The 26,649-nt window shown below is 44.6% G+C and overlaps 2 protein-coding genes and 1 long non-coding RNA gene across 3 annotated transcripts; 1 reads left to right on the forward strand and 2 right to left on the reverse strand.

The window, feature by feature from the left end:
* Positions 1 to 1,538: 1,538 nt before the first annotated feature.
* On the forward strand, positions 1,539 to 16,716 carry DDB2 (damage specific DNA binding protein 2). Its single transcript, XM_053944558.1, has 11 exons — positions 1,539 to 3,249; positions 4,160 to 4,343; positions 7,099 to 7,229; positions 7,855 to 8,046; positions 10,565 to 10,731; positions 11,772 to 11,871; positions 13,258 to 13,435; positions 14,119 to 14,264; positions 14,518 to 14,682; positions 14,992 to 15,037; positions 15,500 to 16,716. Exons 1-11 carry the CDS (start codon positions 2,962 to 2,964, stop codon positions 15,592 to 15,594), a joined length of 1,692 nt encoding a protein of 563 aa, XP_053800533.1. The 5' UTR covers positions 1,539 to 2,961; the 3' UTR covers positions 15,595 to 16,716.
* On the reverse strand, positions 13,678 to 14,112 carry LOC128789082 (uncharacterized). The gene is made up of 2 exons (XR_008431315.1): positions 13,984 to 14,112; positions 13,678 to 13,868 (listed from the first exon to the last, which is right to left on the reverse strand). It is a non-coding gene; the product is annotated as an uncharacterized LOC128789082 (long non-coding RNA).
* A 316-nt stretch (positions 16,717 to 17,032) lies between the features above and the next one.
* Positions 17,033 to 26,571, reverse strand: ACP2 (acid phosphatase 2, lysosomal). The gene is made up of 11 exons (XM_053944563.1): positions 26,279 to 26,571; positions 26,094 to 26,189; positions 25,931 to 26,017; positions 23,328 to 23,480; positions 22,896 to 22,994; positions 22,651 to 22,740; positions 20,259 to 20,391; positions 20,095 to 20,183; positions 19,384 to 19,490; positions 18,991 to 19,166; positions 17,033 to 18,908 (listed from the first exon to the last, which is right to left on the reverse strand). Exons 1-11 carry the CDS (start codon positions 26,372 to 26,374, stop codon positions 18,772 to 18,774), a joined length of 1,263 nt encoding a protein of 420 aa, XP_053800538.1. The 5' UTR covers positions 26,375 to 26,571; the 3' UTR covers positions 17,033 to 18,771.
* Positions 26,572 to 26,649: the final 78 nt, after the last annotated feature.

The following is a 26,649-nucleotide window of genomic DNA, read 5'->3' on the forward strand; positions in this document are numbered from 1 at the left end:
AATTGGTGGAAAAAGGAAAGACTGAGAGCCTTGCAGAAGGAAGAGAGGAAGGAGCATGCCATAAATCTTCCACTTCTCTGGAGCAGTACTTGGGCATTTTGCCTTTCTTTACAAGTGCCCTAGATTCCATAAGAGCCAGAAAATAACTGTGCTGATGCCCTTCACATACAGTGAAATTCTGTGTTAGAAAGTGGACATTAGAAACTATTCCACCTATTTTCTTCTGAGACCGATCCTCTGTTCACTTTTACCAGCATAGGGTCCCTGGAAGGTGGACACTCATGACAGGTCATTGTCTAAGGTATCACTTTTAAAAAGTGAAGAAATACGCTTGTCTTGTCCTTGAAGTTAATCACAGTTGAGAGTATAAGCAACAACTTTGTCTTCTACTAAAGCAAAACTGATCCCTATTCTTTGGCGTAGATAATCCCTAATTCAATTAAGATCTGAGTTTTTGATTTCTGTTATCAAATTAATGTATATTAATGAAGGTCAGAAAGGCAAGCTCCTGTCATCCTTCATTCATAGTCTATATCCAGTGTTTGTTTGGTGTTATGTTTGCATGCTGATTTCTATATTGATATCCCATGTGCATCTAAGATAGCTTGTCTAAGACAGATACTGCCCATGTGGGACTTGGCCACCACCAATACTGATTGCAAGGTGAGAGTATTAAATAGCATGGCTGTTGCAATCCTGTCCTCCAAGGCTGGAATGGCTTGGGGAAGATAGGGTGTTTGGGTAAATGAGGTCATAATGATAGCGATCTTTTTGTTCATTTTAGTGGTATGGGCAGCTTAGCAATGGTCATGGAAGAGAAGGAGGTCAAATAGCATGATATTTACTCCTTAATCTCTAGGGTTTTATATTTTGTTTTACTTTTTCATGGAATATAGGCTTGTTTTCATATGCATGGCAAGCTAGTTGCTCTAATGATATATACATAGTATATATAATTTATATATGATTTATACATTTGTATATAATTGTATATTTAGCTAAAGTAGCCAAAATTATTCATGCTTTGGACAAAGGTCCTGGAAACAAGGAGGCAGAACACCTAATGGTATTACTACTACCATGAAACTGATCTTAGTTACAATATAGCTTTACCAGATCCAGTGACAAGATAACTTGATTCTGTGGGAGAGAATCATGTCCCATAACTGAGGCAGAACCTCAACAAAATTGTACATCAGAGAAAAGGCATAATAAAGAAAACCTAATATCCTGCCCATGCAGAATTCTACTCCTCTGACTTTGTCGCATACTGCAGTTCTAAGAGACTGTAAATACGTGGAAGAATATTTTTTCAAATTAGTTTTTCTCTTGCTCAGAGTACCATCCAGACACTGAGCTGTGGGACATCAGGCCAGTGGCATTTTTCTGTGCATGAATTGTGTACTGTCTGCTGTTCTTGCCATTAGTGGATAATAATTACAAAAATAACTCGTGATTCTCTAGAGAGAAATCAAACTTGATGTTAGTCATTGACACAAACACTCTATTTAGCATGTGACCTCATCTTGAGTACTTTGTGCAGTTCTGGGACTCAAAATTTAAGAATGGTGTTGAAGTCCTTGGCTGTGTCCAGAGTTTGGCTTGCCTAGGTTGGAGGAAAGCAGACTGAGGGGTGACCTTATGGCTCCCTACAGTTTGCTGAAAAGGGTAAGTGGAGTGGGAGATGCTGATCTCTACTCCTGGGATCCAGTGATAGGATGCATGGGAGTTGTTTGAAGCTGCACCAGGGGAGGCTTAGACTGGACAATAGGAAGCATTTCTTTACAGAGAAGGTAGTGAAACACCGGAACAATCTTCTTAGAGAGGTGGCGAATGCACCAAGCTGTCAGTTTTTAAGAGGCATTTGGACAATGCCCTTAATACCAGGCTTTGACTAGGTCAGCCCCGAACTGGTCAGGCAGTTGGACTGACTAGATGTTCGTTGTAGGTCCCTTCCACAGGCAATAGCCTTTTCTACTCTTTTCTAGTCCATTCCATTTCTAAAAAATGCTAACTGTGACAGCTCCAAGATGGAAATGCGTAGGTTATGCTGGTTTTTGCTAATGGGTACATTTCTAAGAAAAATGCTGTGTATTATAAAAGTGCCTGATTAGACTTTAAGACTTGCTAATTGGTTTGATGTTTATGTCCAAAACCAGATTGTATTAGTGATTATCATTTTTGTGTATGGCATTCTGATACAGCAAGTAATACAACTTTGTTACTGTTCAGGGAAAGAGCATAGAGACTGAGTATTTGTTGTTTTCTGGGGAATTTTTCTGTGCCTTTTCTAGTATGTGAGAAAATCCATAGGTAACTGTGGTTATAGCGCAAAAAATAGTAGAACTTGAAACCAAACCCTACAGAAGGCATGGCTATGTACAGCTATTTTAGAACCTGTATTCATAGCCTCCTGTGTGGATGACTGTACCTTAATTACTCAGCATAGTTACTGGTAGGCCTGAAGCCAGGGACCTTCCTGCTCCAGAGATGAGGGATAAGGTTCCCCACGGGCAGCAGACAACAGCCTCCTTTGCAGGTGTGAAGGGAAGTGCTGGTACCTCCCTTTGTGTTGGTAGAGATCTTCCTTCCCCATTCTTGTCAGCTTCCTCATGTAGGATCTAGTACTCTCTGAGCTGCTCTCGACAAGACTTTGTCATCAGCTTTTGAAGCGCCTTTTGTTGTTGATGGTGTTGATGCTATTGTTGATGTTGTTGTGTTCCAACACCAGGTGAATTTTCTTGTGGAAATGGTGTTTTGAATTTTTCTTGATTGCCGTGTTTGGGGCCCTTACCAAACAGCTTTAATGGGATAATTGGGTGCTCTACAAACTAATGAGGGGCGAATGATTTTACGTGCTGCACCAAATAACCAGGAGGCAGACAAAGACGGATCGCGCGTTTCAGGCCGGCTTGGCCCTCGCAGCCGCCTCTCGCTGCCGGGGAGCCGGAGGCGCTGCTTATGCTGATAGCCGGGGAGGCCGGCAGGGGTAGGGGCTGTGGAGGCGGGCTAGGGCTAGACAAGCACGCCGAGCTCTCCCCGGCCTCCCCCTGTCGATGGCGCTGCCCCTGCCCCTCAGCGGTGAAGAGCGGCGGGGGCCGCCGTGGCCGACGAAATCGGTGCCGCTCCGGCGGCCGGGCCGAAGCCGCTGCCCCCCCTTTCCGCCCCGGTTATGAAACCGCGGGGGAGGGGCCAGTGCCGGCCGCCGGCCGCGGCGGCGCCGGGAGAGCCGAGGCCGCGGGAGCGCAGGTGAGAGCGGGGTGGGCTTTCCGCCCAGGCCGCGGGGGCACTGGGCCGCGCCAGGGGCTGAGGGGTGGCCCCCCGCCAGGCCCGGAGGTGCCGGAACGGGGGCGCTGCCTGGGCAAGAGCCTGCGCAGTGCCCGCCGAGCTATATTTAACACGGGCAGATATCAGTGACGGCCATTCAGGAATTCTAAATAAGCTCAACGTGAACACAGGCTCAGCCTAGGGATGCTGTGCAGGAAGGTGCTGCGGCTGCGGAGGGCGTTTGGCGCACGGCCCGCTGGCTGCAGAGAAGGCCGTGGAAGGCCTGTGCTTTTCCTCAGGGGCCTGGTGGCGTTGTGGCCAGCATAACGCGGAACAAGAGTGGCTGAATCTCACCGCCGTCAGGAGAGCAGTTCCGGTGTGGTTGCCAGGCAGTGCAGGAGCCGAATCCAATTACCAGGTGGTGGTTGTGAGGAAAAGTGGCCATTATGCAGGAAGTACCTTCTGAGCCCATTTGTTGCAAGGCCAGTCAGCCCTGGCCATCGTCATAAAAATTCTGATCTTTTGCTTAGCTGAATCTAGAGAGCTCAGTGTGAGCTACCAGAGAAACGGTTAGGGGATTGTGGTTTCACAGATGTATATTATGCAGATCTGTGGGTTTCAGGCTTAAAAGTCTAGTAGAGGCACATCTGCCAAAAAATATTCTAGTGCTTTAGGATACATTAATTTTTATATGTGAACAAAGAAGATTTTATTGAACCTGTTCCTCTCTTCAGTAGAGAACAATAAAAAGCTAGTGTCACCCAATGAAAGAGGATACAGGTCTAATCACTACCTTCAGACTAACTGGGATATGTTCCATTACAGTTTTCCTCTCTGTCCTCTGGTTAGATGTGTATGACAGTCTTACCTTCCATGCTTTGTTTGCTTTCAGTGGTCAGACAGAATGGCTCCAGTGAACCAGTCAAAGGACAAGAAGCGTGAGAGGACATGTCAGCAATGGCCAGAAGAGGCAAAATCAGCTGGGAAGAGGAAACGGGACTATGGAGAACGAGGGAATGAGAAACAAGAAAAGAAGTTGTTTGTGAGAAAAACATCTAAACCCACAGGGAAAATTGGTAACATTTCGTCAGATTCTTATTCTTTCTCCCTACCAGATTTACTGCAAATGACAGGCATTGACTAGTTGAAGAGGAAGAATGCCAAGAAGCATGTTCAGACATGAGCGTTCAGATGGGGTTAGATGTTGAAGTAATAGGGAGACTGGTGTTGGGGTAGTATATCGAAGTTTTTGTCTAGTGAGTGTGTGTGCATGCCTGAATGTTAAAGTTTTGACACTCTGTACCCCTTGATAAAAGCCTGAAGCACTGAAGATGCTGTTACAGCTCATTTGAGGGTGGTCAAGTTTTATGGAATTCCTGTATTACCACATCTCTGCTTTAGTATGAGACAGACCAGTCTTGGTAATATATTCTTACTTCTATGCAATTCCAAATGCAGTTGTTAGTTTTAAGGTTGGTGTCCTACAGCATCCAGTCTGAACTGGTATTTGAACCCCTTTCTTTCTCTGTTCTAACTTTTGGTGCAGTAAGCAGGAATACTTTCTACCTCTGTTCAGATTATAAAGGACAGAATTTCCTCTAATTACTTCTCCTCATGTGCATTTTTTTCCTTTAGTAACTAACTTATGAAAAAGACCAAATCTTAAAGATTTTTGATGTAATGTGGAGTTGTGATTAATTTCTAATATACTGGAAAGTTTAATGCTTTGCATTTATTGAGGAAGTTGTCTGGACTTTACCTACAGCAACTTCATAGAATCATTTAGGTTCAAAAAGACTTTTAAGATTGTAGAATCCAACTGTGAACCCAGCACTGCCAAATCCACCACTAAACCATGTCCTTAAATGCCTCATCTACACATTTTTAAAAAATATCTTTAGGAATGGGGACTCATCCGCTTCCCTGGGCAGCCTGTTCCAATGATTGACAACTCTTCCAGTGAAGAAATTTTTCATTAAAGCCAATCTAAACCTCTCCTGATGTAACTAGGGACCCTTTTCTCCTTCCTATCACTTGTTACTTGGGAGAAGAGACCAACTCCCTTCTCACTACAGTCTCCTTTTAGGTGGTTCTAGAGAGCAATATGGTCTTCCCTCAGCTTCCTTTTCTCAGATAAAACCTTTATTTCCATCAGTGGTTTAGGAGATCACTAGGGTTACTGCCTTATGTGGAGATACTATGTGTTTTCTGTACAATTTTGGCTTAAGAATCCAGAAATTATTGAAGTGTTTTTCAAAAGTCAGAGATACAGGGGTTCTATGATTTTGCACATTTCCATTGTGTGGTCTGTAGGTCCAAACTTGGAGGAGTTAGCAGGGTGAACAGTGACTGTGGAGGCAAAATGCTCTGCTTGAAAGGAGTTCTGTCTATAATTGTAGATAGTTAAAACATCTTCTGTAGTTAATTTAGCTACATGATTTTATTGTAACTTCGTGACCTGATTTTTGTATTTGGTAAGCATTTGCCATTCCTGTAAGATACTTCAGAAAAATGAGGCTAATCATATTTTTCCCTTAACCCTTTCTTAAAAAGATGAAGACCTTTGTATTTGAGCTTTCCCATTCAGTGTTCCAGTTTGTATGTGTTCAGAATTTTTTTTTTCTCCTGATCCATATAGGACAGTTTCCCTTTCTTACAATTAAACCACCTTTTTAGAGGGTTTCTTTCAGCTGATTCTAAAAAGGCCTGAAGCTTTGTTTCTTAATAAATCATCCTTCATTGCAAAATGGAATCTGAAAAAAAACCCCTCAATTTCTGTCACCTCTGAAGAAGGAACTGTGGATACCAATTCTTCAGTGAAAAAAAAGGAATTAGAATAGAAATACTTTTGTACCTATTTCAACAAGTGTGACAAAGTGTGCTTTTCTCCATCATTGCATTAAAGAAAGATGTAATTTAGGTTCTAATCACATAGGATGATCCACGTGTTTTGAGTCTTCTGTGTTTGTTTTTTTTTTTAATAAGTGTCCTTAAATGAAAATAGCATTTGTGTTTCTTAAGAAATGCATTTGACATTTAAATCCCCTGGAGTGTTACAGGCCATTGTTGTGGGGATGATTAGATCACAGACATGGGACTGAACAGATCTATTTTTTACATAAAGGTCCCCAAAGACAAAAATTTGGAACATGAGCAAAATCTAGAAACAAGTTGTGCTGTCAGCAAAAATCACTCCAAACAGAAAGGTTTTCAGGCAGTGAGGCGTCAGCAAGTCTGTTATCAAAAATAAAACTCGCAGCGCTGTAAGCAGACTGTAGGGGGTATGGGCTACAGCATGAGCAGACAGAAAGTTCTGATTCACAGCAGGCTTTTCAGGAACTGTGTGGGAGCTCATGTTGCCATACTTGGGAAATTTTCAGGTGTTCCTGCTGATTACACATGTGACTTTTCTTTTGCTGTATGCAGGGGCTTACCACCTCCCATGGCATATTTCCATGGGGCTTTGGATAGCAGCATTGTGTTTTGGGTATGAAACATTGAAATTGTATGTTGTCCAAGAGGTGCACCACCCACCTGTGGCATTGCTTTAGTCCTTTCCTGTTATCTTTGATAAATCTGTGGGAAAGAGAGGGAAGGTTTAACAAGAGGAAGCATACACAAATCTTGGGTGGCCTGTGAGATGCACTGGACTCCATAATTGCAGAAGCTGCTGCACCTTGATGTATAAGAATTATTTAGAAGCTTTTATCTTGTGGCTGAAGCTTTTCATGGATATAGCAGAAAATGCAGATGTCTTCCTATATTGTTTATATTGAATGAGCATGACAGGTGTTGCTAATCAGTAAGTTTTACTCTTTTCCTCACTGGCAGGTTGCAGTGGAGGTGGATTTGTGATGAGAAACAAGAGAGTCCTTTCCTCTCAGCTGGAGCGGCGATGCAGCATTGTTCATTATGTCTACCAGAAAATGCTGGGAGGCTCCATTCAGGCACAGCTCAGGCAGGTGAGAAGTGTCTCCTTCAAGACCTGTTGGACATCTCAGCTCCCTACATAAAAAGATCTTCAACACAAGCAGAGGAACTTCAAGGGGCCTAAAAAGTTCCCCATATACACAGTTTGTGGCTCCAAGTCTGGTGCACCCTTATGTTTGTTAATCCAGTAAAATGCAAGAGCTGAGATGGCTTTCCCTTTTGGTTGACCCAGCCCTGCCAATTTTTATCCTCTGTTAATTCTGTACTTCCTTGAATCATATTTAAACTTGTCCACTCTCCCAGATGAGTTATTGCACAGTGATACTTTTGCATGCTGATCTGACTGTTTTGTGATACTGTTCTTGTATCCACTCTACTTTGCCAATCTTGTCAGGTTAAGTGTTGATTTTCTTCCTCTTTACAGACATAGTCTTCAAGTCCATAATGTTTTACTGTTTCGTAGAGCCGAATGCCTTTCATTTGAAAATTAATTCTTCCTGTAACATCCATAGGTGGGAAGCACCTGGGCGAGCTTCGTTATTAAAATATTGTGTGAACTTACTAACATTAATGACAATTAGAAATTGTTATCATTCCTCATTCAGAGAATCTCAGGAATGCTTGCAAAAGTCATAATTCTCTTTACCTTTTTAACAGAGATTGGAGCTGGCTTTTGTGCGTTCTCTTTCCTCATACTGCCTCTTTCGAAGAGCAAGTCCCTTTGACAGGAGAGTGACGTGTCTGGAATGGCACCCAACACACCCCAGTACACTAGCTGTCGGTTCCAAAGGTGGAGACATCATCCTTTGGGATTGTGAAGTACTTGCTAAAACCTGCTTCATAAAGGGGGTAAGCCTCTGTATGTGAGGAATGGGTGGGAGGGAAAACTGGAGTACTATGAAATACTGCAGATAAAAACTGAGGTTTGTGGTGAGAAGCATATAAGGATCTTGGGTTTCAGAGTAGCTAGTTATGGGTAGGACTGAGATGCAACAGCATGTCTGTTCCCAGGTCCCAGACTGTTTTAGCACTGGGGAGAACTGAGGCATGATGATTAAATTCATAATGAAGTAGCACTTGGTCTGTGCTCAGTGGAAAAATATTACAGCAACTGGCAAAACCAAGGGATGCTAGAAACAAGTAAGCAGAGAGGGTCTGTCTGGTTTAGGTCTCGATCTTTTTCTGCTCACCTTTTATTGTGGCAGATAAAGAAACATCTTTGGGGAGAAACAAGGTACCTTTATCTCAAGTGAGAAACTAAGGTAGAATGAATGGTGTGTACATCTGGCATACCCCCTCATTGTTGTATTCAGCCATTTCCATTCCAGCAGGGGATCAAAAACTTTGTACCTTTTATCACCCAAGTTAAGATAGATACACACTGAGAGGTCTATCCTCCAGAAATTCCAGAGTCACCTTTCTCTTTTTGTAAATAGCGTGGTGCCAGATAGCAAAGGAGTACCTTGCCTGGGGACTGAAGGAATTGCAGATTTGTCCTCCAGGAGGGCAGCTCCTGGTTTAGACATGTCAGAGACATGGTTGTCTTTCCTGCTTAGAGGGCTGTGGTGTGTTTCACTTACTGTTAAAGACATAGCAGTGCCTGCAGACTTACAGAACACACTTTTCTCCTTCCCCATCACTCAGTGGATTTTTCTTTTGTTCATCCCCTTCCTTGTAGATGGGAGCTGGAGGGGCCATCACAGCAATGAAGTTTAACCCTTTTAACCCTAGTCAGCTGTACACTGCGTCAGTTGCCGGCACTACCACCCTGCAGGATTTTAATGGCCATACTGTCCGGGTCTTCACCAGCACCGAGGACTGGGAGTAAGAATACAGTAATGCTTTGGGCCTCTGTGTCCTGCTGGCAGAAAGCACTACAGAGAGCAAGAGAAACAGAGAGAGATATGTTTGTCTCTAATATGTGAGAGCTGGGCTTCCTCTTCCCCATATACATGTTCTTTATCCTCTGAATTTCAGGGAGGCTCATTCTTTTTATTTTTCCTTGAAATGGGGTAGTGGGTAGGAAAGAGCTTTTCACTAATTGGGAGGGACTCTTTGATGCTGCTTACTTCCTGTTGTACATGAGTGAGTGGGGATCCAGTGGATTTCCTTACTTGTCTGTTCTTAACACATCACAAAGCTCTGTGCCCTGGGGACTTTCTAACCTCTTCATCTGCTAGCAGTGCTGCTTGTTGTCAGGTGTTTTTTACAGGACAATTCATGGTTCTCGCCATGCTTCTCCACAAATACCACTGACTTCAAGCAGTGCCTGCCATTAGGGTCACGCCAATTCATCCCTCTGAGCTTCTGGTGCTTGTCTAAAATACCAAAATTAAGAATCTGGGTTCCTTCAGTAGTGAGTGAAAAGAGGAGATGAATTGCTAGAAGCAGCTCTCAGAATTATCTTCTCAAGACTGTTGGTTTTTTTATGGACTCATGAGGAAGCCTGAGATCTTCAATTAGTTATTTGAGTTCTGTGCTTGAAGGTAAGTGAGAGAATTTGAGTCAGCTTTCACTTTACTTTCCCCCACCTAATTCTTTCCGAGTGCAGCTTTCATGGTTGCTTTTCAATTTAGCTGTTCACCTGCAACCTTGTAATAGGGCAGAAGATGAACCCAAGTCATGCTGGGATGACTGGTGGGGTGAGATAAAACCGTGAGAGATAAAGGAGAGATAAATTGCATCCTGAAACCTAAGTAGTTGTTCTGTGAGCAGCAGATGCAGTGCACTTGAGTACTAAAGAGTTTGGGGACTCCCTGGTAGCATTCTTTTCTTCTGTCTTTGAGTAAGGTTTCCACTTCTCCTCAGTGGACTAGCTAGGGGAAAACAACATAACAACAATAACAATACAACATAACACATAACGATAGAACATAACATTCCTGCCATGGGGTTAGCAGTAAGATTTGCACTTGGCTTTTCCTGCTTGTTGGTACCTTGAGAAAGACCAGATACAGCACTGGAAGCAGCCTCCTGGGAGCTAGTCAATGTAGTCTCTGTAAGAAAAGCTTGATGCTGGGCTCTAATGAAATTTTACATGGTTTATGCATGGAATGGTGCTGGTGTTGCTTGTGATCTCCTAAGCATGGTCTTAGCCAGGTAGTTCACTGCAGATTAGTCCTACCTCCATAACAGGAGCAGCAGTCCTTGCTGCTAATGAGGTTTGCAGCCCAAACTTTGGAGGCTCAGAATGTGTGTGCTCGGATTTGAAACAGGTTAGGAAAAAAGAGTTCTTGTGTATGTGCTCTGCTAGAAAGCAGTGCTTGTACCTAGAGAAACTGACAGTGTGTACCAGAAGGTGACTGTTAAATTAAGATTTTCATTTTCACTCTAACCTTGATGTCTCTTGGCTTTGTGTGTATTTCAGAAAGGGCCAGGAGATTCTCTCGGAGACATCAAGTTCAGTCCTTATGAGGCAGAGAAGCTTTATGTGGCATCAGGTGATGGCACCCTAAGTCTGCAGGATCTTGAGGGCAGAGCGGTGCAGGTGATCTCTCGTGCCCTGGACTGTGGCCATGAGCATCATAATGTTTGGTGAGAAGAGGGCACTGCAAGGTTAATTCTCTGTTCCTTGGGGTTAATGCTGTGTTGCTTCTTCATCTCTGCCAGTGTTAGGAGACTCTTGGTGTGAATTGGTCCCATGGGGGAGCTTGGAGACAGGGTCCTGGTTGCTAGGCAGCCACAGAGCAGGTAGGCTTTTACATTAGCTGAGCGTGCCACCCACATCTTCCCATGTTACTTTCTGGTGATGCCATCTCCTGTCTTGCAGATACTGATGGCTTTTCACTTTATGAAGTATGAGGTGAGAAGAGCAGGGTACCTTCCTTCTCTTCATTGTTGTCAGTAGTCTGTTTCGGCAGTGGGAGCTCAGGTAGAAAAGCCACACAACATTCCTGCACAATCTGAGTTTCAGTTTGAGTTTACCCTGTGGCCCTTTTGCAGACTTCAGGCTCACCATGTTAGTTTCCATTGCCTTGAATTTTTAGAATAATTTATCTTGCAAGTGAAGCTTTTGCAACAAGTTCCCAAAGGACCCCAGCTTTATTCTCACTGCCCTTCTCCTGGGAGAGCTGGCTTTAAGACATATGTCTTTATCAGATAAGTTTCTATTCAGTTTTGTTTCCTGGAGCATGAAGTTGAGACAGTTTGATGTGCAACTTTTCAGTCCAAAGCTTCTGTCTTTACTGCTGCTTCAGTGTTTTGTGGAAAATGTAATTTTAAAGCTGTTTCTCCACATTTGTCAAAGTCCTAAGGATGTTCTGATCTTTCCCAAGGTATTTTCATGTGCAGGCACCAAGTGGTTCTCCAGCCTCAATTATGTTTCACTGTTGCAATGTGTTACGCTCCACCTAATAAGCACTTCAAAATGACTTAGAAGTTGTTTCACATTCAGTCACAGACAAAGCATTGCTGATAAGCTGTCCTTTTTCCTGATACTCAGGCCCATACCACCAGGCAGGAGATTGCAGTTACAATCTCTTGCAGTCTCCCTTGTCAGGGAGGAGATGTGAACCAGAATTCCACTGCCTTCACTTTCTTGTAGGAACAGCACTGATTTGTGTCTTTCCCTCTAGTTGCTGGTACTGCAGTGTGGACGTTTCTGCAAGCTGCCGTGCAGTGGTGACAGGTGATAATGTGGGCAACGTGGTCCTGCTCAGCACTTCTGGTGAAGAGGTTTGTATGGCTCCATGCAGCATCTCCTCTACAGGAATCTTCATGGTTTATGTGCTTTCCTACTCTACAGGCACCCTGCAAAGAGGAGCAAGTGACTTGCAGCTCAGGAGATGAGTTCACTTATTGTCTGGGTGGTGAGAAATTCTCCACTTCTGCCACCCAGTAGACATTTTCGAGTACAACATTTGACATTGTTGAGTATAATGGTAATAATTTCTAAACAAGGAATTATTATCTGTCATGTGCTGCCCCTTCCTTAAGAGTATTTGCTACTAGCCAGAGTAATTATAGGGTAACCTGAAGATGTGAGCACCCTCTGCCAACAACCTTCACACTTCCAGAAACTTAGTACTGTGATGGGAGTCACTTAGGAGTCATTGCTGTGCACCCTTCCATGACCTGAGGGTAGGCACAGAGCAGTAATGCAGTGAATGGCACTCCTGCCATTGGACACGAGAGGGCAGGCAGAGGCAGAATGTGAGTCTGGAGTGTAGCGAAAGAGGAGAGAATAGTTGGAGTGGGCCCTGCTTCAAGTGCCTGCTGTACTGTCACAGTGGCAGTGCCCTCTCTCCAGCATGTAAAGTAATAATACCTGTAAAAGTTTGCCACCCAATGAGCTGTGGCCAGAGGTAGCTGTGCAAAGTAGTGGGCAGAGTCAGGAGTGCTCCAGGTGACTTGTCTTTATTCAGCATTATTTGCTGACTTAAGTTTTTTTTCCCGTGAAAGAATGTGACAGTCTTTTCTGCAGTAGGGAGATATCCATTATTCTAGGGAGGATGGGCCAGCTTCAGCCTTTAGATTGGAGATAACCTTCTGGCTTTGTACAGAAATTTATTAATGGCTGCTTTGTGTTTATTTATTGTTATTAATTGAAATATTTGTCCTACTTTCATGTTTCTTTGCTGACATGTTTCTAGAAGCTAATTATATCTCTCTCACTTTTTTTACTTAAAGGAAGGCTTTTTGGTTTTCCAAACAAAGCAGTTTTTTCCTTCTTGTTATCTTGGCAGAAGATTTTCTCTACATGTTCCAGTTTGTTTAAATCTTTTTGCAAGTGAAAGGGTGGCACTGCTTAAGGTCTTCCAGATGTGATCTTGCTTTGTACAGTGGCACTGATACTTCCCTCCATGAAGGCCTGGGCTTGTGTTTTCTTTTCTCATAGCTGTAATAAATTGTCAGATCAGAGTTTTTCTATAACGAAATAGTTATTTCCCAAGGTCATTCTTTTCCTTTCTTGTTTCCAGTGAATACACTCTTGTTGTATTGTAGAAGATTTGTTACTCTATAAATGTGAGACCTCTTTATTTGGCACTAGGAGATTATAATTTCATTTCTTTACTCCAGATCTTGATTATTTTTTTCTACATGATTTTCTGTTTGGTGTAGGTCTGGAAGCTGAAATTGCACAAGAAGAAAGTGACTCATGTAGAGTTTAACTCCCGATGTGAGTGGATGTTTGCCACAGCATCTGTGGATCAGACAGTCAAAATCTGGGACCTCAGAAACATCAAAAACAAAACAAACTTTCTTCATCTGCTTCCACATGAGAAACCTGTCAATGCAGGTGAGTTAAGGATTTCATTGCATTGGATTTCTGCAGAGAGTTCACTTGGCTGAGCTTTTATTGTGATGGCAGTGTTAGGTTTTGCTCTGATTCCAAGCTGCATGGTACTTAAAGCAAGGAAGCTGTTGGGAATGTGTGGCCAGAGGTAGGGAGGTGGCTAAGGCAGCTGCAGCACCTTCTTAGGATTTGCCATACAAACTGAGACACTGTACCTTAGAAGTGAGTTTGAAAGCAGCAGTGGCTGAGATTAGAAAACTGAATTTATTGGGGCAATCCCTTTAACAAGAGCAGAGAATGGAACTCAAACCTCTCTTTCTTGGGTGCAACTTTACCATTTGATGGAAGTCCAAACTGCAGTTGTCCATCTCATTATTCTGCTGTCTTTCATTTGAATGAGCAAGTGCCTTTCTTTGCCATGTTTCCTCCTGTGATTCTGAAATGAGAAAACATTTTCTTCTTAGGTAAGCCATCACTGTAGGTTTCAGCTTACATTTTGTAAGAGTTTTGAGTTTGTTTGAGACAGGTAGTCTGTCTTGTGAAAGTCTTACCTATTGGGACACACAGCCATATTCACATCTCAGTTAAAGAAATAGCGATGGATTTTCAGTCAGTGAAATGTGACACATTTCTTGTCAGTCACAGCATTGTGATCTTTAGTTTGCCTTATTGTCCCACTTTGCTAGCTTACTTCAGCCCAACACATGGTGCCAAGCTTCTGAGCACAGACCAGCACAATGAAATCAGGGTTTACTCATCTTCAGACTGGACCAAGCCACAGCATCTGATTCCACATCCACATAGGCAGTTTCAGCACCTCACACCTATTAAGGTGAGTTAAATCTACGAGGAGCACAATGCTTGGTGCTAGCAGCCATCTGCAAATCAAAAATGGTCTGATTTCTGGTCAAGATACTACACTGGTGGGTGGATATTTACACTGCTGCAACTCCCAGTGGAGCAGTGTTCCTCAAGCTGTGGGTGGGATAGAATGAGAGTTGCTCCCAATGTCATTTTTCTGGATTGCATCAGTGCTGAGCTCTGTCCCTTTCTCTAAGCTCTCCGTGACTGTGTTTCCTGATCAGGCAACGTGGCATCCTCGCTATGACCTCATTGTCGTAGGTCGCTACCCAGACCCCAAGTTCCCCGGGTACACACTGAACGAGCTGCGAACTGTGGATGTGTTCGATGGCAACACCGGCGAGATGGTTTGTCAGCTCTACGATCCAAATGCTTCTGGGATCATCTCGGTGAGCTGAGCGCTGCAGCTGAAAGGGCTGTCAGTAACACTGCTCTGTCTCTGGGAAAGAGGCATGGCTTAGGGACTAGAACCATATCCAGTTTACTTATGACAGACTCATGCTGTCATGGGATATGGCTGCCAGCTAAAACTGCTGACTCAAGCAGGGCTAGTCCGTGGTCCTTTGTGGGGTTTTTGTGATACTCTTAGGGAACACTTGTTTTTCCAGATGGGTTGTTGCTGTTATATAAGCTGTGGTGTTCTTATGACTGTTACATAAGCAGTGATGCTCTCACAGATTCTGTGTTTTCATTTTCAGCTCAATAAATTTAACCCTATGGGAGACACACTGGCTTCTGGCATGGGTAAGTAAAGAGAACCTGGGGTACTAAATGTGTGGGTTCTAGTCCCAGAAAAGGGCTGACTTGTTATACCATGCCATCCATGAAGCAGTAGAAGAAAACAATGGAGGGGGGAAAGCCTTTTCCTGCTAGGCTGTACCATTTCCTTTTGTTTAATTTATCTCATTTCCTAGGCTGCAGAGCCAAGTTTAGTCAGCTTTTCACAGGCTGTGTGGGATTAAGTTAGCTGGCTATAGATTTAGGTCTTAGGCCTGTGACAGATGACACTAGGAATTACATATATTTCTTAGTTAGATCAGATTTCCATGGCTATGTGGACACAGCACCTACAATAACTATTTTTCCCTATACTTTGGAAATGTCTTAGAAAAAGTCTTTTGAATTTCTGGCATTTAAGTGACATAGCCTAAGGTATTATGATTGATGTAGAGTTTCTGATTTACAGTATTTAATTTTTCTTCTCAGGCTTTAATATTCTGATCTGGAACCAGGAGGAGATGGCAGCCAAGAATCATGAACATCTCTTGAAAGCCATGACAAACGAGGAGATTGAACCATGAGAGAACAGGGGATTGGAAGCTGGAGTTCATCCAGACGTGGAGGGCAGAGGCAGGCAAACCCTGGCACAAGCAAACTCAAAAGCTAAGTTAATGTCTGGGGAGCTGTAGGAGAGGAAAACAAAAAGCAGTGATTCTAAACCACAGGGAAGGAAGTAAAAAGAGATGGATCTAGAGAACTGATTTAGTATTTTGATACTTTCTGAATCCCAGGGTACAAACTCAGCTGTTTGCAATGGGCAGTATAAGCCACGCAGGGAATTAGACTTTGTCCTTCCTCCCTGGATCTGATGTTGCTTCCCTGATCCTCTTGGCCTCTGTTTCTAGAAAATTGTGTCAATACTTGGTTCCTCCAAGTGGAGTTACTACTTGTTTTCTGAGGCACTAGAAAAACTTCAAAGATGTTCCCAGATCTTGCTAAAGTTGTAGCTTTCAGCCTACCATATCTGTTTGTCATCACTTGTCAGAGGTTCCCATTTCCTGTAGTCTGCAGTGGAGCAGCTCATGACAGGGTCCCCAGCCTGTTCTAGTCCAACCAAGTTGAGAAACCATTTGCTAACAGGATTGACATCCTGAAAAGATAGAATGTTCACAGGGGTGAATTCATAGATAGCTTGGGTATCCAAGGAAACACCAAGCTCTCCCATATGCAGGCTTGGAAAATGTGTTGGTCAAGACATCAGGCTTAGCCTGTTCTCTGCTTGCAGCTATTTAACTGAACCACAAGGAACAGGATGCCAGTGTTCTCTATCACTGATTGCAAGGACAGTACGGAGCTGGGCACCTACTGATTCTGTAGTTTCTATTTTCAGAGTTCTAGGCTGTTTCTTGCCAATGATTAGGTAATTTTTTTCACCTATGCCTATGTGCTTCAAAATGTTTGGTAAGAGTGTTATAAAACAGAAGTGAGGGATTTCTTCCAAATATCCCTGCTCAGAGCCAAATTTCAAGACTGTTGTTAAAGGGTTAAGTTTTGCTTTTTCTACTTTGTTTACAAGGCTGTTGCTGTCCCAGAGGTTGATGGGATGGGATGGGCTCCAGGCCTGTGCAGATTCTCCACATTCATGTTTATAGTTTTGCAATATTAATATCAATAAAATTTTGTACTAAATTAAAATTCTTTGATAGAGTGGCTGCTTTGAGGATACTGCTGAACTGCTTTTGTAGGGGAGAAGTTGGAGACCTTTCTACAGGAGGGCTATGAGACATAGTACTGGGTCTGCAGCAGACCCCTCCAAGTTGGACAGGATGCATCACCAGCTGTATCTATGAATAGCTGCTGCTGTCAAAACCAGTTTATGTCAAATCTCTCTGTGCAGTGTGTGGGATTGTGAAACAGGGAATTCCTTTGGGGGGGATATGCTGGAGTAAATTCTGTCTGCTTTCCAACACTGAGCACACTGGTGCTAACCCTGTGAACTTCTAGAGAAGAGGAGTAGAGTTCAGTGCGAAATTGATTTTAATAATGAAATGTATTGGAACAAGTACAGAAAGTCATTCACAGTCAAAATGTCTAAATCATCATAGAAACCTTTCCTGTGTTATGTGCAAAATTTGGTGCCTTTAAAAATAACAGGTCTGGTCCTCTTAAATGCACTTTCTATTACCTCTTTCTTGTGCCTGTTCTCACAGGCAGTAGCTTTTCCTTTATGACTGTCTTGCTGGGCAGGAGACCTAGTCTGGATCTTCAGAGGACAAAAAGGTGAGGAAGATGCTGAGAACAGCAAGCTGCTTCTGCTGATTTAGGGTTCCCATGCTGGCAGATGCTGATTACGGTGTGGAGAAAAGTCCCCATGGTACTCCTTAGGGGGAACAAAAGGAAATGTTTGTAACCTAAGAATCGGCTTCTGCATCCAAGAGGGGAAGGGAACTGCACCAGAAAGGGAAGTAAAAGTAGGAAGTGAATGTGCAGTATCACCATGTGAAGAGCCTGTGCTTCTGGTGCCTGCTGCAGTCTCTCATTTTCTGCCAAAAACTATAAGGCAGGTAGTGAGCACTTGGTGTGAAGGTCTCTGCAGCAGCTGCAGTGTGCATAGAGGCCAGGCTGGAGAAAGAATCACACTTTGCACAAAATGCCCAATTGTGTCAAATAAAGGAATCCACAGTCACCTGCCAAACCTGGATCCTTAATGTTTGTTGTCTATCCAGTAGGGAAGATAAGAAGAAAAACTATAGAACTTGGTATTTAATCTAATCTTAGGTAAACAGCTCTGCTACATCTCATAATTACAGCATAAAAACATTCTGCTAGTAAAGCATATTCCTTGGGCTGAAATGTGGACTGCCTGGAGTACTGGATACTGCTTTTAATATGTCCTTGAAGTTCAGATGTGCGAAGTAAAATTTAAACTTGGGATCTTTAGACAGAAACCAAGTTTCTTATCTTGGGGGCCTTTCCTTTCTAGAGCCAACATTGCACAAGAAATTGAGTGTGGGTTTGCTTCGGTCACAGGAATTGCTCTCTCTCATGAGAGATCTCTCTCTGATTCTACTGAGCCAAATCCTAGGACTGACTGAAAACTGCTACGTTTTCAGGCTTGTCCTTATTTCAGTACAGTCCTCTCTTGACCCACAATGTGAAGAGGGGAAGAATACCCAGTTGCCAGCAGCAACTACTTGACAGCAACCTCAAGAAACACTTTATATGTCTCCCATCATCTGCAGCAGTTCCCTCTACATGGACAGTAGATGAGTCTTGGTGCATTGTTGGTGAGCTGCACCCTCAGCTCAAGCCCAGCCTTTCTACCGTTAGCAGCCCTATGGTGTGAGGGAAAAGCACTCAAAGTAGGTTGATCCTGAAGGGAAATGCAACTGGATGTGGCAGCTGCTGCAGGCTCAAGCTTCTCTGCCAACAGTCATGGTGAGTGGTAACGTTTACAGTCACTTGAAAGGAGGAAAACTTGAAACTGGCCATGTTGGGAATCCCAGACTGGGTAAGCTGTATGAGGACCAGGGCACCAGACTTCGAAGTTAAGGTCTCATTTCCTTAGAGTAGCTCAGTTCTTTTTCTCAGTTATTTCTAAAGGATGTCACCTTTAGAAAGCATACAGAAATCAAGTCCAGTTCTGTTCTGGGAAGTAAAGGCCAAAATAGAAGAATGCTGCGTAACTGAAGGTGCCCAATCATCCTTAGGGGCAACACAGCTCCTTCCTACTGCCTGGGAAGGAGTTGAAGCAACTGTCAGGCGTGCTCTTCTCCTTCATTGGAAACGTGCCGGTAGCCAGGGGGCTGAGACTGTATGCGAAAGAGTACAGTCAAGAGGAGAACAATAAGGAGAAGGAGAATGGATCCACACACAGCCAAACCCACAAAGAGTTCTGTAAAGGAGAAAATAAATGGTCAGCATGCTATCATCCAGACTTCCCCCTTCTGCCACACTCTGGTCAAGCCTGGGCTCACCTGTGTCGTGCATGCTGCTTGATACCTTGCATTCTTGCTCCCAGTCCTGGGGAACAATAGGATCTGTGAGTTCCAAGAATCTTTGCAATGGGCATTTATGCTGACAGCCAGGGATTGTCAGTGGGAAGGGTTCCTTCCCACTCTCGTTCCGGTAAAACATCTCCACAGAGAAGTTACTGAAAATGAAACAGAGCAAGGTGGTTTCTTTTTGTGTAGTTGAAGTCATCCCTTCCCAAAAACTAAGTGTGTACACCCTTTCCTTTATTCTGGTGATAAGTTTTCCTCATGAGTCTTCCACTAGGAGCAAGCTTGCACACCCCAGGAGTGGAGCCTAGCCTAGGTATCTAACCCTCAAGGTGAAATCACAGCAGATGTCTTTACTGCAGCCCTCACCCATCATCCTCTTGGTACAGTTCAAATAAATGACATGAGGCGTATGGTGCTTGGATCTTGTTGTAGACATCTAGAGCCATCTGCAGTGCCACAAGTGTGGTGTCATGCTGAGAAAGAGGGAAAAAAACCAAATCAGTTACCCTTAGGGATGTGGCAGGGCAGCTCAGACCATACCAGTAACAGACAAGGCAGTGCTGAGGGGATATCACCTTTGTAACTTCCATGTGGAAAATAGGAGAGGAACTGTACTGCTACAACGGTGGTCTGTGATGGTGCCAGAGAAGGAGAGGAAGTGAAACAGCCATATAGATACTGCACTGTTTTTCTGAGAACTAATCTCTAGAGAGCAATTTGGAAGAAATGCTTGGCTTTCCAGGCAGTAGGCTGCTGGAAAGGGGAGACAACTGTATCCACACTTCTGAAACATTGTATTTGAGTAGCATCAACCCATCTAGCAAATAGTGGCTCCCCAAAGTCTGCCACTCTCATGAGCCTGAGCTAACAGGAATAAGGATACATTGGGAATTTTCCTTAGGGATGCCAGAAGAACAATGCCAGATACTGCATCTCCCACCCAGTCAGAGGCAAAGATGCATGTCCTGATCACTGCATGGGCTGTAGGAAAGCTAGAAAGGGTTAAAGCTATCACCAAGTCCAAATCCTCTGTAAGCAGGAGGAAATGGCTAAAAGACAGCCCCAGCTCTAACTTACCGCTGAATAGGCAAGTAGTTTTAGGTTCTGATGGGCAGAAGCATTTGATGCTTTGGTTAAATTTTTCCTTATGTGATCCAGCAGAACCCCTGAGGAAAGAGATCAGCTGGTAAGAGGCAAAAGCCAGGCAGGGCAGCACAAGGCTCCCTCCCCGGTGCACTCACCGCCTTGCAGACGAGCTTTCTCTACCCGATTGTGGATCCCAAACAGAAATTCAAAACCAAAGTCTTTTAGTTCCTTCAACCGAGTCATGACTTCTGGAGTCACCCATCCAGGCAAATCCATTTTGTGTGCTTGCTAGAAAGAGAAACACAATATTCATGTGCAGGTAGCACAGGTCACAGATTAAACAGAGAAGGGGAGGGTGTCTGGAGATCTGCCCACACTGCTGCTGCTTTCCTACACTATTTTAAATATGCAATATGCGCCTTTCCTATTTGTGCTTCTGACCTCACGCTGCTATGCTGCATACAAAGAATATATGTGGGTTTTGATGTTGTTCCAGAAAATAGTAATGAGAAGAATAAAGATTGCAACCTAGGAGCTACATTTCTGTGAAAGCACAGCTGGAATGCAAGGTTATGTTGTAATTGATACAATAATCTTACAGCATTAACTTTACATGTGGCTAATTCTGCCCTGCAGATGGCATGCAGTCAAAGAAAAAAAAACAGATAAGCGAGTGAACACAAACTCAGTGTTTCTGGTGTACCTGCACCTGTTTCCCTGGAGGCTGTGAGGGCCACTGAAAGACACTAGACAAAGTTAGCAAGTGCTCTGTGGACAGAACAGTGGGATGCACCACTGACAAAGCCATGTACTCAAACCCAGGAGCCCGAGAAATGGGAACCAAGAGAAGAACTTGCTTTGCAGCCAACCCATTACATGAAAGGATTAGTTATAATGGCAGACAAACAGCAGTTGTGGTTTCCCAGCATTAGTGAGAACAATTTTCTTTGCCACGTCCCATTAGACTTCCGGAAGTTGAGGCTGAATATCCTTAAGGGCCCATTCTGTCTGAGCAGTTCAGAGAAATTCCATCAGCAGCTTAGATATTTAGTTAGGTCTTCATTAATTTAAAAGAGAATAGCCGGTAAGTTCAGCTATTTCTTGGACTTTTTTTATTGTCTCCATCCAGACAGCAGAATGACTCTACTGGCTCAGGTGAGACAAACAATCCTCTTCAGGGCACTTTCTGCATGACTTACTAAGAAGGAGGAAGACCAAAGGAGCTGAAAATACTAATCAGCCTGAGGGTATAGTTCTGAGTGAGAAGTACCCTTTCCTTAACAACATTCTGGTTTTGCTTTGGGACTGTGGGCTGTTCTCCAAGTTCTTGGGGATTATAGTGGTTGTCAGCTGGCCTTCCAGGCCCAATCTGCAAGCTCATTAAGTGACTCTTGAAAATGAAGAAGATCTGAAATTCTTGATCTCTCTGACCAAAGGATATTTTTTTTTTACCAATACAAGTTGATTCACTGTGATTGTTACAAGACAGGAAATGAGGTTTGTGATACAAAGGGCAGACTCACGTAGTACAAAGCAGCTCTGGACTGGAATATTCTCAGCTTGCAGCAACCCAAGCTGCTACTTTACATAGAAAAGTGCTATTCCCTGCTGATTTATCTTTTACACCCCCAAAATAGTGCACACCACTGTATACCACTGCCAGCAAGCGAAGCAGTCTTGCACACCCATAGAATTAGTGTGACTCAGTTTCAAAATGCTTTGGTTTACTGCATCCATAATTCAGTAATTCACTAGTTTGACATGAAAGATCACACTGTACAGTTATATACCGAGAAACTTGTGTATAACAACTTTAATTATCCTGGATATGTGACCTTTAGTTTAGCGTTACCACAGCACAGCTAACCCAATTTCTGATTTTGTTTAAGTCTTCATGAGATATGCTTTCAACAGAAATCCACTCAAATATAGAGTTTGGTGCCCCCATCCCAAATGGTAAAGGGTAACATCTGTCTCTAGAGTCTTCCTCTGACAAAGGAAAATAGGTCAAAACCAGATGTGAGTGAACCCCACTTAACTTAGGATAGCATTATTTTCTTTTAGATATGGCATTAAAATAAGCACAGAAAGAAAAGTGATTGATTTAAAGAACCAGAGAGGTAGAGGTAGCACCAGGAATAGTCCTAATTAAGGTCCCAACTTAAATAATAAATTTAATGTTTCTTCAGTTTGCAGAGATCTCATTTCTACCCTATTGGACTTAGACTTGTCAACAGACATCTAAAGATTTCAAATTGCAGTAATTTTCTAGTGACTTTCAAGAGATACATATTATGCAGGTGGGACTTTTTCTGACTCGGACATGATATATATCTGAGCTACAGAGTGGGAGGTTATAGGGTGCAAAACCAGGTAATTCTTGGCACATGCCTCTAGTGAGTGCGAGCTGTTATTCTGAAATTAGATCATTACTTCTAATTGTAGGGTGAAAAGTTATTTCATGGGATTTTATAAAATAATTTCCACCAAATCCAGTGAATCCTAAAGACCAGATTCCAGTGGGTGTAAGATGATGGCCAGACTTACTTCACAGAACAGTGTGTCATACACACTCCATATACTCTCAAGAGAGATATCCCGGATCCCAGTCTCCTTTGCCACCATCTGCAGAAATTGCTGTTGGTTGGAGAAAAGAGAAAGGTCTTCAATTTTCTAATCTCATACTGTATTATATGCACTGGTGTTCCCTTCCCTTTTCTCAAAGCTCTGATTATACGGAGGTGATAACTACAAGCTGAGAACCACCGTCTCTCATGTAAACAATCACTTACCCAATTCTCTTTGGTCTTATTTATGTATTCTGCTGAGTGCCGTGTTTCAGTCTGTAGCTGTTCATACCGTGGACAAGGGGCCAAAGGGAACTTCAGTAGCTGGGCAGAGACAAGAGTAGCCAGGTCACCAAGAATGCTGGAGTACAGAATTTGCATTGAACATGCACAACTGTAATGAAACCCTGTAAACAGCCTCAACCCTATGGCAGCCTGCTGACATAGTCCCGATCATGTGTGGTCTGCTCAGGTGTTGCACCTGACATGCTGAGTGAACCTAGCCCCTGAATTCTCTCATCTTTTTCTGAAAATAGGAAAACCTCTGCAAGGTAGGTCCCAGGAGAAGTTCAAGACAATCTGAATCAAGACTATAGCAAATATTTTTGGACACTACAATACTTGAGTAGTCAATACATGTCTTTGAGATGAACTTACCCTTTCGTCAGACTCAGGGACTGTGTGCACAGGGATAGGCTGCCAGGAGATGTTAGGGTTGAACATCTCTTGTCCTCCTGGGGGATACAGGCCTGCCAGATTGGCCTCTGCACTCATCAGCGTCCGATCACAGTCTGTGCTGCGGATGAAGATCTGCCAGGACAGGGACAGTGCACCATTACTAATGCTCCTGCGAGTGGTGATGCTCAGGCACAGGATGATGCACTCGCCCAGGAACACTGCCAAGTGCCCTGCAGCTGCTCATGGACAACAGGGGAATAGGAGTTAAAGGGACCAAGCCTGCTGATGTTGGCCTGGACAAAACTGTAAGGACACACACAAAGGCAATCTGCTGTCTAATACTGGAGCTGTCTGGTCTGGATCAATGGGATACCCAGGTGCAGTGTGCAGAGGTTAGAGATAGAAAGGAGTCTGAGTCTGAGGAAGGATCAGAGAAGAGGAAGACAAAGATGCAGAAAACTATGGGTACAGATCAGAAATGTGCTATATTTGCAGAGCAGGACTGAGGCAAACTCCTGCATTCTGTTGTCGGTTCTAGGAATGACAGACTGTGCTCAGGAAAAGAAATGGCCTCTTCAAGCCTCAATTTTTCCATCTGAGAAACAAAGACAAGAGTGATCTGACTAACAGGAGAGTAAACAAAAACAGGGAGGACTGGGATTTTACCTGATCATTGTGGGCTCTTGGGATTAAGGGGCCAAGACTTGACCATTCTAGAGCTCAGAAGAGAGAGCGCTGAGCCAGAAAAAAGGAGAAATGAGAAAAATATAGCAATGTTCAGAAGGTCAAAATGGCAAAACTTTAGTATTCTGCTATCTGTGTACTGAAAACACTTAAGGGGAAACTGGAGAAACCAGTAATAAAACAAGAGGAACAACAGGAAATCATAAAAGAATGTCCCAGGAAACAGCATGTTTGATCCAAAACAAGAACAAAAAGCCTGAAGAATGAAATATAATGTAAAGATAGTGATTTTTTAAAGTGTTAGGGGAGAAACATAAAATATATATACTCTGCATAATCTCTCTCATGTGAAGTGTACTTCAGAACCTTACAGTCACAAGAAAAAAACCCAACTGGTCCTTTCTCTGACATCAGTGTCTGCCCACTTTTACCTCTTAACAGTGGCTTGAAAAAACTGACCCTGTACTCATTAGACAGATTTACTTTTATCCTTGGTAAGCTCTGAAGAAATGAAATATTTTAAAAGATAAGGACCTAATTCTAGGAGTATCATAAAAAACCCAAGCAATTAAGCTGTGAGTGTACATGCTTTCTTCAGCACCTTTTGCCAGGCTCCAGCTTGTCGCTGAGTCAGGTGACAGACGGTCATATGGTGTCACCCAGAGGCAACACTTCTTACAAGGGAGGTTGCTCAATTTGAGCCAGGGTTCAGGCTTTGTTAGCAGAACAGCTTTTGTTTGCACATCTTGGTTTGTTTTTCTTTCTCAAGCAAGAGAAGGAAAAGAGCTCCAACTCACAGAAGCTGTATAAGAGTGAAGTATGTTTGTAAAGGAAATACTGAGGATAGTTAAAGGATCTGTGTTTGAGCCAATGCTGGAAGTTTTGTTGATGAAGTAAATGTCAAAGAAGGGATGTAATCTGAACTGTGACAAGCTGGGTTCTTACTAGGAAGCCCTAGAAGGGGAGAAACAAGAAAAAGTGTATGGGGATTCTTAGTTTGCCCCATCTGTTCAATCAGCTTAATTGAGCTCAGATAAAATAACTGAAGTAGTGCAGAACCTGGAGTGGGACAAGGAGTCTTGGCTGCCTGCTGTCCATCTGAACCAGCCTCTCACCTGGACACCTGGTCATGTTTCAATTGACTCAGTACCAGTTGATTATTAGCAGAGGTACTTGGGAGGATTTTTGATTTCCTTACTTTTCTTTATCTTTTATAATTTCACCTGTGCTTAGTACACGGTTCCACAAGGGCTCTGTGACTTTTTCCAAAAGAAACCTACCAGTTTCTCAAGAACTATTATAAAGTGTGAGGACATCCTAATGAGAGGGGAATGAATGGCTTTGGGCAACTGTAGCTGTCAATACTTTACAGTTGAAAGGAAATGAGAGGGTCATTGCTGGCCAGTAACTACTACTAATATTTACAGGCTCTGGTAAGATTGTACCTCAAGTGCACTGGCAAGGGCAGGCCCAACACGGGCTGCATTCTCATGAGCTATTGTAACAGGAAAAAAAAAAAAAAAATTCACAAGCTTCAGTAAGAAACAAATACCAGCTACAACAAACATTGCTGTTTAGTTCCCTGGGCTTCAGAGTGGGCAGCTCGAGCAGTCTCACAACCCTGGCTGGATTTGCCTTCACATCCGCTGCGAGGGCAGCGCTGAGAGGGGGCCGATCCGTGCCCCGCGGCCAGACTCAGCACAGAGCCTGCGCTTGGGCCCTTCTTCTTCTTCCTGCAGTGGGAACGGGCTAAGGAACGAAAATACTTGGAGACGAGTCCCGGCGCCGGCGTTACCCTTCCCAAAGGAGCCACCCGCAGCCCGGGCCCGCACGGCGGCCCGGGCCCACCGTGGGGCGGCCGAGAGCGCCGCTCCCCGAGCCGGGAGGCTGGCACTGACCTCCTGCCGCCGGTACGTGTCGCTGAGGAAGTCGCGGTAGCGCCGCCGCAGGGCCTGGCCCAACTCCCACTGCTGCCGCATCCCCACCTGCAACGGCACCGGGCGTCACCGGCGGTCCGGACCCCGGCCCGGCCCCCGCCGCCCGCCCCGCCTCGCACCGCACCTGCGTGAGCTGCCCGAATCCCTGGGGCCAGGCGCTCTCCTGGTACGGGTCCCGCGGGAAGGCCTTGATGGGCGAGCGGTCCCCGTGCCGGTACACCTGCGGGCGGCACCGCGTCACCCCGGCCCGGCCCGGCCATCCCGGCCCGGCCCGGCCCGGCTCCCCCCGCGTACCCCCGTCCCCCTCACCAGCGTCACGAAGCGGAGGCTGCGGGCCCGGGCGGGCGGCGGCTGCAGACACAGCGCCAGGAGCAGCAGGACGGCACCGCCCCGCCCGCCCGCCATGGCGCTCGCACACCGCCCGGAACCGAGCGCCGCCGGCCGCCAGCCCGCGCGGACGGGGTTTCGCAGCGCACAGCCACGGCCGCGCTCCCGGCGCTGCGCCCGCCCCCGAGGAGGAGGTTCTCGGCGGCGGGACAGCCCCGCTCGGTCCCCTGAGCAGCCGCGTCGGGCTCGCCGGGCCGGCGCTGACCTCCGCTGTCAGACCTGCGGAGGCTTCGCCTCGGGCTGCAGCCGCGGAGGCGCTCGGTAGGAGCGGCAGGAATGAGGGCGCAGCGGTG

This window comes from Vidua chalybeata, chromosome 6 (genome assembly GCF_026979565.1).
Source record: "Vidua chalybeata isolate OUT-0048 chromosome 6, bVidCha1 merged haplotype, whole genome shotgun sequence".
NCBI lineage: Eukaryota > Metazoa > Chordata > Aves > Passeriformes > Viduidae > Vidua > Vidua chalybeata.

Coding starts and splice junctions, on each gene's coding strand:
- ACP2 (XM_053944563.1), bottom strand. CDS start 26,374: ATGGCGGGCGGGCGGGGCGGTGCCGTCCTGCTGCTCCTGGCGCTGTGT. Junction 23,481..25,930: donor ACACGTACCGGCGGCAGGAG/GTCAGTGCCAGC, acceptor CTGTCCTGGCAG/ATCTTCATCCGCAGCACAGA. Junction 20,184..20,258: donor GAAAGCTCGTCTGCAAGGCG/GTGAGTGCACCG, acceptor CTCTTTCCTCAG/GGGTTCTGCTGGATCACATA.
- DDB2 (XM_053944558.1), top strand. CDS start 2,962: ATGCTGATAGCCGGGGAGGCCGGCAGGGGTAGGGGCTGTGGAGGCGGG. Junction 3,250..4,159: donor CCGAGGCCGCGGGAGCGCAG/GTGAGAGCGGGG, acceptor GTTTGCTTTCAG/TGGTCAGACAGAATGGCTCC. Junction 10,732..11,771: donor CATGAGCATCATAATGTTTG/GTGAGAAGAGGG, acceptor CTTTCCCTCTAG/TTGCTGGTACTGCAGTGTGG.